Source organism: Myxine glutinosa, chromosome 2 (genome assembly GCF_964187855.1).
Source record: "Myxine glutinosa chromosome 2, kmMyxGlut1.1, whole genome shotgun sequence".
Lineage (NCBI taxonomy): Eukaryota > Metazoa > Chordata > Myxini > Myxiniformes > Myxinidae > Myxine > Myxine glutinosa.
Window position 1 is genome coordinate 194247088 of NC_136262.1, and position 14496 is coordinate 194261583.

At 43.2% G+C, this 14496-nt stretch overlaps 1 protein-coding gene across 3 annotated transcripts in view; it reads left to right on the top strand.

The window, feature by feature from the left end:
* The window catches only part of DENND10 (DENN domain containing 10), an 80365-nt gene that overhangs the window by 41885 nt on the left and 23984 nt on the right, over positions 1-14496 (top strand). For all 3 annotated transcript variants that reach the window (XM_078772139.1, XM_068106535.2, XM_078772140.1), the window contains 3 exons: positions 2408-2508; positions 5309-5416; positions 13331-13425. In XM_078772139.1, the coding sequence (XP_078628265.1) occupies positions 2408-2508; positions 5309-5416; positions 13331-13425 (304 nt within the window). The remainder of the gene's footprint in view (positions 1-2407; positions 2509-5308; positions 5417-13330; positions 13426-14496) is intronic.

Consider the following 14496-nt stretch of genomic DNA (forward strand, 5'->3'; position numbering starts at 1 on the left):
TTTAATCTATTTTAAATTCAGGCTGTAACAACAAAATGTGAAAAAGTAAAGGGGTGTGAATGCTTTCTGAAGGCACTGTATGAGTAATTGATATTACTTGCTGAAGTTGTGTTTATACTATTTCTTCCTCTTGAGATAATTAACATGTTCATGTCCTGCAATGCTGCAAGATAAAGTAGTTGCTCAATGGGGTGATGCATATTCGTTACTGACAAAGAAAAGTGGCTAAAGTGTGTCAGCAAGCAGGTTCTGTAACCTATTTTTCATTTTGGTCCCCTGCTGGTTTCACCAGAGGGGACTGTAGGTTTGCTGTCTCTGTCTGTGTCTGTCTGTCTATCTGTCTGTCTGTCCGTCCGTCCATCCGTCCCACCTGTGGGTTTTCAGATTTTATTTTCCATACACCCTTTAACATTTTCAACTGAAAATTGGTACATGGCTTTATTATAAGTTGCAGAACAAGTTCGAGTGTCAGTGCATTTCACCAATTTTTCAGAGTTGTGCCCTTTTGGACTTAAGAAAATATCACATCGGTTGGGGACATATATTGCAAAGCAATTCTCACTCTTGTTATAAATACTTTGGCCGTTGTCTTTATATAAAAAAACACCTTTGGAGGCCATGTTTCCCCGCAGAGCAGGGGTTGGCTTTTTTCGGGCACCGTGGTCCCCTTTTTGAAGCAATGTTTTATGGCCGGATGCCCTTCCTGCTGCCAACCCTGTTAGTCGCCTCTTGCGACACACAGGGAATTACCAGTGAACTGGTACTCAATTTGCGGACCTCGGAAGGATGACAGGCCGAGTCAACTCCCCTGGTGTTAATTCAGCGATCGACCAGGATTCGAACCCAGGATCCATGGATCCCAAGCTGCACCCTAACCGCTAAGCCAACACCAGGCTAAGCCAACACCATGTCTTTATATATAAAAAAAATAACCACCTTCAGAGGCCATTTTTCCCCGCAGGGTGGGGGTTGGCCTTTTTGGGGAACCGTGGTTGTTGTTGTTTTTTGGTCCCCTTTTTGAAGCAATGTTTTACGGCCGGATGCCCTTCCTGACGCCAACCCTTTTTGCCGCCTTTAACGACAAACAGGGAATTACCAGTGAACTGGTACTCAATTAGCCGACCTCGGAAGGATGACAGGCTGAGTCAACCCCCCTGGCGTTAATTCAGCGATCGACCGGGATTCGAACCCAGGATCCTAGGATCCTAAGCCGGCACCCTAGCCGCTAGCCCAACACCAGGGTGTAAAAGGTAAAGATAAAGCTTTGGTTTCAACAGCGTGAAGCAGAGCTAGGTGTGAGGCAGGAGCACCAGCCCAGAGGGGAGAGCAGTATTCCATTGAGCTGCAGATGAAAGCCTTGTATTTGGTGAGGAGCTCAGGTGTGCCAAGGAAGGACTTCACACGACGGAGGATGCCCAATTGGACGACTGGCTTTTGAGGCCAGATTGGAAATGTGGTTTTCCCAGGAAAGATCATGGCGGATAGTGAGATCCAAGAGCTTGAGTGACAGAACTTGTGAACAGTGACAGAAAGCATGTCTTTATGATTAACAAAAAAGTTAATTTTGTAGTAATAGCATAGAAAGACATTGTCATGTTTTTAATGGAGAGGGAAACATTATTTTGAATATTTTTTTTCCACTAAAGAAGGAAAAAACATCCCCCCCCCCCCCCCCTCTTTCATCTGACAATTGCACCTTTCTTTTACCAGGTTGGCATTTCGACACTGGTAAAATGCATTTTGATAAGTGAGCATGGCTTGAGAGAAATAATGAAAAGGTCAAAAATGGAGATGAGGTGTGAGGGTTACTTCACCCAAAATGTCATAATTACATGAAATAACCTGCTGAGAAAGGTGCTGTCAGCAGCTGAAAGGACAGTGGGCAGGTTTTGAAGGAAACTAAATTGGTATCTGCAGGCTGGGATAATTTAAGGGTGCAGGTGAAGTTAGAGTAATTATGTTATCAAGGTGTGTGTGTGTGTGTGTGTGTGTGTGTGTGTGTGTGTGTGTGTGTGTGTGTGTGTGTGTGTGTGTGTGTGTGTGTGTGTGTGTGTGTGTGTGTGTGTGTGTGTGTGTGTGTGTGTGTGTGTGTGTGTGTGTGTGTGTGTGTGTGTGTGTGTGTGTGTGTGTGTGTGTGTGTGTGTGTGTGTGTGTGTGTGTTTTTTTTTTGCTTTAAAATAATTTTGATGGTCTACTGGTGTCATTGGTGCAGAACCTCCGTTCATGATTTTGTAAAGGGAGCATTTACCTCGTAAATTCATAAGTGGGAGCTGTCGTAAAATTGAGAAGAATAAATACAGGTGTGAAGAGATGAGAGTACTTACTATGAGGATGTTCAAAAAATCTCTGTTTTAATCATTGGCTTATTTTAACGCATGCGTGGTTTAAGTTTGTTTTTTGTTTGCAGGACACTACCAACTTTGGTGTGGCACAGGCAAGATTGGTCCATAGTTCATCCATTTGTTCACTTGGATGAAAATGAGCTAGATGCCCTTAAATCATGCCCAGGTACAGAGTAACAAATATTGTCTTGACAATGACATGTGGATGGATGCATGACATGTGCATGTGCCTATTTATTTGTCCTATATCTTGTATAACCTGCATGTTTGCCTTTAGGTAATCATGTGTTCAATAAATCAGTTGTAAAATCGTTTTTTCTCTCGCATTATGAAGGCAGCTCAATGCTTTACGCTGTGTTAGGCCATTAGTCAAAAGACCATGCAGATTTTATTTCCTGCATCTACGATGGTACAGTAATTAGATCTCATATATTACACATAATTGTAACCATGTGCTTCTTGCAACTAGGTGATTTCTGAGCCCATCCCCTGTGCAGCGGGAGATGGGGTTTTGCAATCACTTCTGTGTGTCTGTCCAGGCCGCAACTTTTTTGGCATCAAATTTTCAACAAAGCTTTATTATGACAATATGAATAAGCCAAATTAAGAATTTGGTCAAAAGATCAAAGGTCAACGTCAACATAAAATATCAATTTTCATCTAATTGACCTGAAATTTTAAGAATTTTCCTATTGGGTCATTGAATTTGTTCACCAATCAAAAGCTAAAAGTCGATTGTTTTTTTTTAGATCAAAAGGTCCAGCTCACAAAATCATCAATTTCCATCTGATTGACTTGAAATTTGAACTGGGTTTGCATATTTGCTCACTGGATTGGTTCACCAATAAGATGCTAGAAGCTGATTGTTTTGAGGTCAAAATGTCAAAGGTCACAGTCATAAATTTTAATCTGATTGACTTGAAATTTGAGCAGGGTTTGCATATTGGGTCACTGATGCCTATTGTTTTTGAGGGGAAAAGGTCAAGTTGCATCGCCAATTTTTTTGTATATATATATTTTAGCTGATTTGGTCATGTTTAGCGGATGGAAGGAGTCGTCTGTATATAGAGTGGATGCGGATGGGCTTTGCATTTTCAGATGCTTTCTAGTTTTTATTTTTATTTGAACAGAAAGTGTAAAGTAAGAAGTAAGATCATGCCAAAAGATAAAATTATTCAGATGTGTTAATAACTTAAAGGGGCACTTTATGTTCCATCCACTACACATTCCCTAATGGAACTAGAACGGGCACTCGGTAGAGCGCATACCTTCGCCGCAGCTACTGTTCTGTACTTGGCATGGGAGTGTAGGGAACAGAACAGTGAACAGTTTGGTGCTGATTTCATGCAAATCGGATAAGAATTGACCGAGTTATGACAAACAAGATCGGGCATTGAATTCTGAACATTTTGGCATTAGTTGCATGCCAATTGGATAAAAATTGACCGCGCTATGGTAAAAATACGATTTTGACCTTTTCGTGACCTTGACCTTGACCTTTGACCCGATTGCTTCCAAAATCTAATCAAATGTGTCCCGTATAATAACCAATCATCCCACCAAATTTCATGCAATTCCGTTGAATACTTTTTGAGTTATGCGAATAACATACACACACACACACACACAGACATACAAATAAATACACAGCGATCAAAACATAACCTTCCGCTTTTGCGAAGGTAATAAACGACTAACTATCCAATTAATCAGATTCGAAATGTTACTGGAGTTAAAACAACAAAACTAAGTATTCCCAGACCCCCCTCCCCCCCTTCCCATCCTGCTCCTCGAAGCCTCTTCTTTAAGACGTTGGAACTATGCATGGGATAGTAAATTGTCAGTACCACATCCCCGAGATATCACGTGCCCTTCTTTTAAATTCATCTCTCACAAGGATACATGAACCGACAAAAAATAATATATATTATTTGTTTGCTCCAGTAGCCTTATATGAAGGGCATTATAATTCTGGTAATCTTCTCAACTTCCTTTAAAATTGCACTTTACTGACAATATTGACAAGAGTATCTCCCTTTAAAATGACATTAGTTTCTGCTGTTGATTGATCACATGTGAAATGATTTGATTTACCTTTATTAATTTTGATACAACTTGCTTTTTAACTCAACTGGACTACCGTCCAGTTGAGTTCATCACATACTGAACCCTCCGGCATCCGTCATCTGTCGTCTGTCATCCGTTAACTTTTTGACGTTAACACTCCAGCGTCCACAAATATCAACCGATTCTGATCAAACTTGACATGCAGCATCCTTACCCCAAGGACCAGGGTGGTATTACATTTCAGCCTGATCCGTTGAAAAATGGCGGACTTAGGCGACCATTTTGTTTTTGGTCATGAAAACGACGTTAACACTCTGGCGTCCACAAATATGAACAGATTTTGATCAAACTTAGAATGTTTAACCCTTACCACACAAGGTAGGTTGATATTGCATTCCAACCCGATCCATCTCAAAATGGCCGCCATAGGCCGCCATATTGTTTTCAGCTCCGAAACGACGTTAAGACTTTAACGTCCACAAATACTTATGGATTTTGATCAAACTTGGTGTGTGAGACTCTTACCACACAAGGTTGTTGGCTTTTCATTTAAGTCAAATCTAGTACAGACAACTGACCTACTTTAAAGTTGTCCAGTCAGTTCAGTTGAGTTCTGCTTCCCTGGAAGCTCTAGTTTAATTTGTAACTATTGTGGAGTCGTTAAAAATCACAAACATTTTTTCCTTCTTTCATTTAGCTTGAGTGCATTACGATCATTTCCACAACTTTGGTTGAAATGAATTTCCGTTCATTATGTTTGCTTTAATAGTTACAAATTTGTTCTCATCTCATAACGTAAAATGTCAACGTCCAAGTCCACTCGGAGAGTTTCCTGATAATTGTACAATAACCTTTTGCACTGACCTGTGGCTTTACCGGAGTTTGTGTTTGTTGTGCAGGATTTGTTGCTGGATTTGTCGAAGCAAAGGTGGAAAGCCACACGGATCTTTGGGACGTGTTTGTAAACCTGCCGGAGAGCGATATTGCTGTGTCAAAACATGCTCGCGGTGAGGTTCACCGTCGAGCCGTGGGTTTTTTTTCTCACAGGCAACCTTAGTCCAGATGAAGTGATGACATTTACGTCATCGAATGACAACAATGTAGTTGTGATGCGTTGCCACACTCTTTCTTTTCATAACTAATATTCTTATTCAAGGGTGAGGGGTGGTGTTGGTGTGGGGGGGAAGAGCCGTCAGGAAACCAAAAGTTGAGAGTATGACTTTGAGAAGAATCGAAAGGAGAAAGGATTATGGGAGGAGTAGTGCAAGACCAGTAGGGGGATTAAGGGAGTAAATGGGAAAGGGTAGGGGAGAGGGTATGTTATATGTTCATACATAATTAATTAATAGATGATCTATAAGCATATGGCTGGAGTCCTAAATACTTAACTGGTGACTTGTTTTGTTAACATGATCTTTAACATTGAATTGCTATAGGAGCTGGTGCTTCTTAGTGCCAAGCATTGAGGTTGTTCAATCAACAGAATGAGAAATATATGCGTTCATGATTGCATCTTTGTGAGATAATGAATCTGCTTTTTTTTTCTTTTTTTTTTTTCTTTTTTTTTTTTTGTATACAATATCGAGGCTCGTGAAAGAGCGAACATTAATCACATGAACACACAGAAAGACAAACCGACACATAAAACATATAACATAGGGAGCGGTAGACAAGATGGGGAGAGAGGGGGAAGGACACAAACACAACATTTGAGAGCAGGGACCGAGAGACATGGAGACATCGAGAGATCTGAGAGAGGGCGAGGGCTTTGGGGGGGGGGCGTGGGAAGGGGGCAGTGGGAGAGGTATAAAACATATGGACACTGCCAGGACTTCCAGGAAAGAAGTTGGAATTTCAAACAAGGTGGATCTGGGGTGAATTAGCGGGGGTAGAAAAGATCAAGGTTTTGGATAGGGGAAGATAAGAGATGGTGGTGAACAGCTGTTTTAAAGACCTGGAGGGAGGAGTGGGATTGAAGGGAGTGAGGGAGTTTGTTCCAGAGGCGGGAGAAAAGAGGAATGAAAGAGTGAAGGTGAGCGGAGAGCCGAGATTTCGGCAGTTTAACCATCAGAGGGTTGCTGGCAGATCTTGTGCGACCTGTAGGAATATTTGGGGGACAGAGCACAGAGAGAGCTGGGGGTGCAAGGCCGGAGAGGAGTCGGTAGAAGACAGAAAGACCACCTACCTGCCTGCGGTGAGTGAGTGAAAGGCCCTCCGAGATAGCTTCATCGCGGGAGATTCCAATAATTCTGAAAGCTTTGGTTTCAACAGCGTGAAGCCGAGCTAGGTGTGAGGCAGGAGCACCGGCCCATAGGGGAGAACAGTATTCCATTGAGCTGCGGATGAAAGCCTTGTATGTGGTGAGGAGCTCAGGTGTGCCGAGGAAGGACTTCGCACGACGGAGGATGCCCAGTCGGCGACTGGCTTTGGAGGCCAGCTTGGAAATGTGGTTTTCCCAAGAAAGATCATGGCAGATAGTGAGACCCAAAATCTTGAGCGACAGAACTTCTTGGAGAGGATTGTTGAGAAAGTAGATGGGAGGGTTGTCCAGTCGATCTTTTCGGAGAGACATAGTAAGAGTGTGAGATTTGTCAGGATTGAAAGACATGTTCCACTTGTTTGACCAGTCTGTGATTTTGTCCAGGTCTTCAGAGAGTGAGGAGGCAGCAGACTGCCGATCTGAGGGAAGAGGAATGGAGCGGCAGAGAGTGGAGTCATCAGCAAAGAGATAGAGAGGATTTTCGAGAGAGTCAGAGAGATCATTGATGAAGACCAGAAAAAGCACGGGGCCCAGAACACTGCCTTGGGGAACTCCAGCCTGAACAGGAAGAGGAGATGAGAGAAACCCATTCAGGGCCACACGTTGACGACGACTAGAGAGGAAGTCCGCCAGCCATGCGTGGAGATTTCCATGGATACCAAAGGAGGAGAGTTTGGTGAGCAGAGCGGGGTGCCAGACCGTGTCGAAGGCACGTGATATGTTGAGGGAGACAGCTCTAATTTCCTGTTTGGCATTGAGGACCTCCATCCATTGTTGAGACAGCAGAAGCAGCATGTCCAGAGTAGAGTGACCTGGTCTGAAACCAAATTGATGATCAGAGATCAAGCCATTGGAGAAGAGGAAAGATTTCATTTCAGAAGCAATGATGGATTCCATGACTTTGCTGATAATTGGGAGAAGGCTGATTGGTCTGTAGTTGCTAGGATCTGTTTTTGCACCTTTTTTGTGCAAAGCGGTGATGTTGGCTGATTTCCAAGCAGATGGCAGTTGACCTTGAGCAAAAGAGAGGGTGAAGAGAACAGAGAGAGGGTGAGATAGAGCAGCAGAGCAGGATTTTAGGACCCGTGGGCTGATGCCGTCGGGTCCAGTTGCAGAATCAGAGTCGAGGGTTGACAGAAACTTTTCCACCTTGTCAGGAGGAAAGGACACGGAGTCCAGGAGCAGCAGGGTACGACTGGGTATGGTGGGTACAGAGAGGGATGGGTTTGGGACACAAGATTTAGAGGCAAACACAGAGTTGAGGCATTCAGCTTTTTCACGTGTGGAGTCAGCTGTGTAGCCGTTTGAGGTAAGGGAGGGGATGGAGGGGGAACAAACACCAGAAACGGATTTGACCAGACGCCACCAGGATTTGGAAGAGGGAGACAGATAAGAGAGTTCGGTCTTGAGAACGGAGAGATATTGTTTCCTGGCTCTCCTGAGGGTGGACACACACTTGTTTCGGGCTTTGTGAAAGGAAATGAGATTTCCTTCCGTTGGATTTGCTTTCCAGGAGACGAAGGCAAGTTGTTTCTGGGCAACAGCCTCACCACAAGATTCCGTGTACCATGGATGGGAGGAAGGGTATGACAACTGAAGACGAGATGGGATAAATCTGTGCATGAGAGAGAGCAATTTACTTTGGAAGAATTCCCAGGATGAGTTGATGTCAGAGGTGGTAGAGATGGGAGACCAGTCCAGATGATTGATGGCTGCTTGAAGACCGTGCCAGTTGGCCTGAGTGAAATGCCAGACTCGTCGACGCTGAGCAGGCTCCCTGAGGATGGTCAGAGAGATGTCCACTTTAACAAGGACATGATCAGATGATCCGATCGGAGCAGAAGAAGAGCAGCAGACATTTTCAGGGAAGTTAGTCATAACCAAGTCCAGAAGAGAAGATGTTCCGTTGACTGAGATCCGGGTCGGGAAATTGACAGATTGTGTCAGTCCCAGTGAGTCGCAGAAGTCCTTTGCTGAGGAGCCATGGCTGGTGAGAGAGGTACCCACACCCAGCCAACTGGCATGTTGACAGTTGAAATCACCACATATGAGGAAGAGAGAGTTGGGATGAGTAGATAGAAGTTGGTCCATATCATCAGACAGCGAGATGTAGATGGAGTCATCACTGTTTGGTGGACGGTACAACACACATATGAACAAGAGGTGGGAGCGAAGGGGAAGCCGTAGCCAGAGGTATTCCTGGGGGTGAGGTGGAGAGAGTGCAGTGCAGGGCGAGTGAGGAAGGGAGTTTTTGATAAAGATAGCAACCCCGCCTCCAGGACGAGGCTCAGGTCTATCATACCGGAGGAGGGAGTAGCCCGGGAGAGATACTATGGAATCAGAGACATCATAAAGGAGGAAAGTTTCTGTTAAGCAGATCACGTCTGGTTTGACAGAAGCAACCTGTATGGAGAGATCAGTTAAGTTTGAACGAAGGCCCCGGATGTTTGAGGTCCATACCGTTAATGAAGAGGAAGGGGGAGCATCAGATACAGAACAGGGGGGAGGAGGGGTAGGGTAAGATGTGGAAGAGGTGGAAGAGGTAGGGAGAGCTGTTGAAGGTGTGTCAGAGATTTCAGAATAGCTCGGAGAAAGGGAAGGATGGGGCGGACAAAAGGTTTGATGGTGATTGGGTGAGCCACAATGAGGTGTTATTTGAGGAGGGGGAAGAGCGAGGCAGAAGGTTGGGGGAGATGGAGGTGAGAATTTGAAGGGGGAAGAAGCGGGGAGGACGCTTTGAGGAGGGGGAGTGAGCGGGGGGAAATTGAGAAGCAATGAGGGTGGGGAGATTTGAAGGGGAGGGGTGAGGGGGGAGTTTGGGAGGGAAGGGACAAGGGGAGGGATTTGAAAGGGATGGGATATGGGGGAGATTTGGAGGGGAGGGGTGAGGCAGGAGTCTAGGAGGGGAGGGGCGAGGGGGCGTCTTGGCGGGGAGGGGTGAGGGAGTAGTTTAGGAGGGAGGGGGCAAGGGGGGAGATTTGAAAGGGATGGGTGATGGGGAAGATTTGGAGGGGAGGGGTGATGGGGAAGATTTGGAGGGGAGGGGTTATGGGGAAGATTTGGAGGGGAGGGGTGAGATTGGATTTTTGAAAGTGTACGATTTATGGGAAACGAACATTTATTGCAAAATGAGTTTCTTGTGACCTTCGAGTTAAAAATACGTTTAAGGACGCTGGATGGAGGATGGAGTGCAGGAGAGTTTAGGGAATGTAGAACAAAGGCACTATAGGAGATGGATATTTTTTTTGGGATGAATTGATTTGGTGAGCAAGTCGAAAGCAGCCTTTTAAAGAAGAAGAAGAAAAAGGTGTTATAAAATATGACGGAATACATAACTTGAGGGGAAAGTGTAAACATTGAAGGTTAATGAGTGAAAACTATCTGGGGAAATGGGGGAGAAACACGTGGTCGAAGAACGAACGAACGAATAAGAATGAATAAACGAATGAGAACAGAGAAGGAAATTTTTTTTTTTTTTTTTTTTTGAGTTGAGATTTACACAAGGAAGTAGGCTATGGGTGAAAAGACTGGGAATACAGAGAACGAAAGTTATTGGATCACAAACGACGGACCACTGAGAGAAAAACAAAGCCTCAAGGTTGTACAGTGCACACTGTACAAGGCCTTGCTCGCGACACGGCAAACAGACGATCAATTTATGAAAGATAAACACCGAGAAACAACCAAAGTTGCACACAATAACTTCACACACCGAAAGATAAATACAGTTTCGACAAAATACAATTGTGAACAGACTTAACTTCGAAAAACGTGGAGACCGTGTGGAGCTTCGAAAATCCCTGCCGCCGTCTCCAAGATCAAGGCGTTAGAGCAAGATTTGATTTTGGAACTCGTGTCTTGAAAATGGCTGATTGGGTTTTTAGTGTATTTTACACAGGAATTCCTGCCAGCAGGAATGATCAGAGCTTTTGCATATCAATAATATAAACAAATTACATCACCTAAAAGGCTCCCCAAGTTATCAGCCAGAAGAACTGATCTTGAAAGCATAATTTCCAGTGAATCTCCCGAGTTGGCTTCTAAGCGTGTTGGATGATTTAATCCAGTTGAGTCACATGAGGAACACTCGATATATCAAATTATACTTTATGTCAAATTTAAGTCTATTTAATGAACAGTTAAAACTTCGAAGTTCTTTGAAGTGAAAAATGAAGTGAAACCTTATGGCTATTTTCTTGAGCGTTATTATGGCCACAACTATGCAAGGTGAATTGTAAAAAAAAAACAAAAAAAAAACGGGCAGTGTATGTCATGGTATAATGAATTTTCAATACAACGACCAGTCCATGGAGCATATCTATTTGTTATAAGAAAAAATCTATGTAGTAACCTCTACACCATTGATTTATTTTTTAGCTCACCTGGAACGAAGTTCAGGGGAGCTTATGCGATGGCGCGTCGTCCGTCCGTCTCCGTCAGTCAGTCAGTCAGTCAGTCAGTCAGTCCATCCGTCCGTCAACACTTGAAACTTCTTCTCCGAAACCGTTGATGGGATTGTGACCAAATTTGGCACAAATGATATTTGTTGTGTTGTGACTAAAGTATGTTCATGGCATTAAAAAAATATGGGTCTAAGGGGGTATACTGGGGGTCATAGTGGATCCAGGTTTGACCCCCCAAAAATAGGAATTTGCTTTTTCCTCTGAAACTACACACTATTTCGATGAAACTTGACCACAACCTTCATCACCCGTGATGCACCGAAGTTTGTTCATGGCATTAAAAAAAAATCTGCCCCTTTGGGGATCTATGTGGGGGTTGCCCTCAAAATAGGTATTTGATTTCTTCTCAGAAACTACACATGCAATTCTGATGAAACTTGACCACAACCCTAATCACCTGTGTTGTACCAAAGTTTGTTCCCGGCATTTTAAAAATCGGGGTCTAAGGTCGTCCATGAGGGGTGGGGGGTTAAGGGGGGCTTACCCCCAAAAATAGGGGGGGTCTTGCCCCCCAAAATAGGTATTTGCTTTTATCTCATAACCTACACACATAATATTTGATGAAACTTCACCACAACCTTCATCATCCGTGATGTACCAATGTTTGCTCAAGGCATTGGAAAAATTGGGGTCTCAGGAAGTACATGGGGTGGGAGGGGGCTGAGGGTTTGCCCCCCTATATAGGTATTTTTTGTTTGTTTGTTTAAAGTCTTATGATTTTGTTGGTATGATTCTACCAACTTTCTACCAAAATTCTACCAATTCTACCAGTCTTTTAGAAACCATTCAAATTGGTTTAAAATGCCTTTTGTCAGTGTAGTATACTGTTTATTCTAATAGGCGAGTGCCAGGGATATTGCCCCTATGTTTATTGTTTCTACTATAAATGGATGAGGCGTGTGTGCACGTCTGTGAGGTAGAAGGTTGTAGACGGCAACCGCCCAGGGTAGTACTACCGTTCTGACTTTGGAGCGTTAAAGTGGTGCCCGGAACCATCTTATACTCGCCGTGTCAGGGTTGCAGGTCTTACTTTCTGTCCCACTCAGACTATAGCTACCGGTCTAGCTTCAACCTCTCTTCCTCACAAACAAATATCACACACTTTTCATCACACACTACTCATTTTCACTCTTCACCTTTACCTTCTCTCTCTTTTATTTCTCTTTATGCAGTTATTTTATTTAAGGCCTGGCCTCGATGAGGACTATATAGTCCGTGTCTGGAGCCTTCAACATTAAAAAAAAAAGTGTTTGTTTGTATGTGGCATGTGGCATGTTTTTGTGCAGTTCTACTGGAGCTTTATGATGGGGAATGTGATACACCAAAATGATCGTTATAATTTCCTGAGTTGATTAGGCAAACTAACTGCAAAGAAGCACGAAGAATTCCCATGTTTTAAATGCAAGCCATTTTAAGGTGAACAGAGCAGCTTAATAGGTCCTTCCATGGTATTACAAAATAAATAACAAAAAGATTGATAACATTATAACTAAGTAGTAAAAGTTTATAATTGAAAAAGCTGGACTTACAAGTCAGTAGAGCTGATGTTCGGCGAGAATCCACTCGCCTTGTTCTCGGCAGATGTTGAAGTGAAGAAGAAGCTTGAAAATCGTCACATAGCCATTGAGCGGTTTCTGAGATATAGAGGTGTCACATTTTTCCAAGATGGCGCCCATACCACGTGACCTATGACATCATAATGATCACAAAAAATATATATATATACAGGTGGAGTTGCACCGAAGGCGAAAATTTCTTGTCAATCGGACCAACGGTTGCAGAGAAAATCATATTTATTCTGTGTGGACAAACAGACAGACAAACAGACAAACGGACTAAAATGCAATAACCTCTCCTGAGGTGAGGGTAATTAGTGTCGTCCAGCTTCATTGATGGAATAGAGGCAGCAAGGCAAGCGCCTTGATGCAAAAGATAAACGTGTTTGAGGTGGTTGGCATTCAGAAGTACAGTAGGTACACCAGATTTGTTTTGAACTTAAAATTGACATCCATCAATGTAACCCTTAGAACGCGAGATTCAACTCTGAAATGCTTGTCCAGCTCTGATTATAATTTGTCACTCATGAGGCCCAGTCTTTTGCTGCCAAACCAACTGCTTCCTGGTAAAGTGTTAGAATGGAAATGCTGCTCGATAAACATCGCCTGCTTATCTGACTGAAATCCTGTGTATATTCCCAGAATCCATGTCGATGGGAAAACTTCACAAGGATATTGGCCTGTTGATTACAACTGCTGCAGAGGATGACGATAGGTCTGATGCTGATGTCGTCAAGGTAAAATTACTTCGTCAAAAAAATACACGATGATATAACTTCATGTATGAACGTTTCCTGTTGGATATTTTATCATGAAAAGAAATTTCTTCGTCAATTGGCCTTGGGCTGACCCATTTGACATTCAAAACGGCATGTATGTTTTTTTTTTACTTTTTGAAACTTTTAAACTCTCCCAAAGCATTTCATCAATTGTGCAACTTTGCATTTCGTGCGTTGAACTCGAATGTGCTTTGACACCAGCATCCTGCAAGACATTTAGCAAACATTTTGCTAATCAAGTACTAACAGAATCGATGTGTGGCAATGCGCCTGCTGTGTGGGGCTGTGGAAAGTCGATTGTAGAATCCAGTGAAGGAAAATTGTCCATTGCGTTTCGTGGATCTTATTTCTGGGTTATTGATTTTTGTATTGTACCGGATGTTATCAATTGTTATATTGGAGCTGTGATGTAACCTAAGGCAATTTAACTTGTGGTTTGAGGCCCAGTTATGGATAGGTTGATGCAAAAGTTGTCCCAAAGCCGATAGGCCTTGGTAAAAGCTGAGTGTGCAAATGAACATCACAGTCCAGTTCAAAAAAAAACGAGGTCCAAGCTTCCTTTCCCCCACACCTCCCCTCCAACCCCCCCTCATCGTCTGACAACGTTATTTTGACCACAGGAAGGCCTTTTTATCAATTTGTTCCAATACATGAACAACTCTTCACCACTATAAAAGTGGAAAATTTAAATGACAAAGATAGAGGCTGTAGGGATTTCGTGCAAACATATGGTAGACATATGGATTGCCCGAGGGGTCCTTTGGAGAGTACATCTGGAAAACATCCAAATTCATTGCCTGCCTCTCTAAGACTGGCCACACCGTCATCTGATGCAAAAGGAAAATTTTACACTGCCCTTGCATTTGATCTCTTTCTGTTTCATGATGCAAAGGGATAGGTGATCTTTGCTCTCGAAGCCTTGCGAATTTGAGCATATTTTTTTGATACTTGTGCAGAGAAATATAAGGTTCAATAGCAGAGAACAATGAGAATCAGGAGTTAGCTTTATAGTTATCGTGTAGTGTGTAG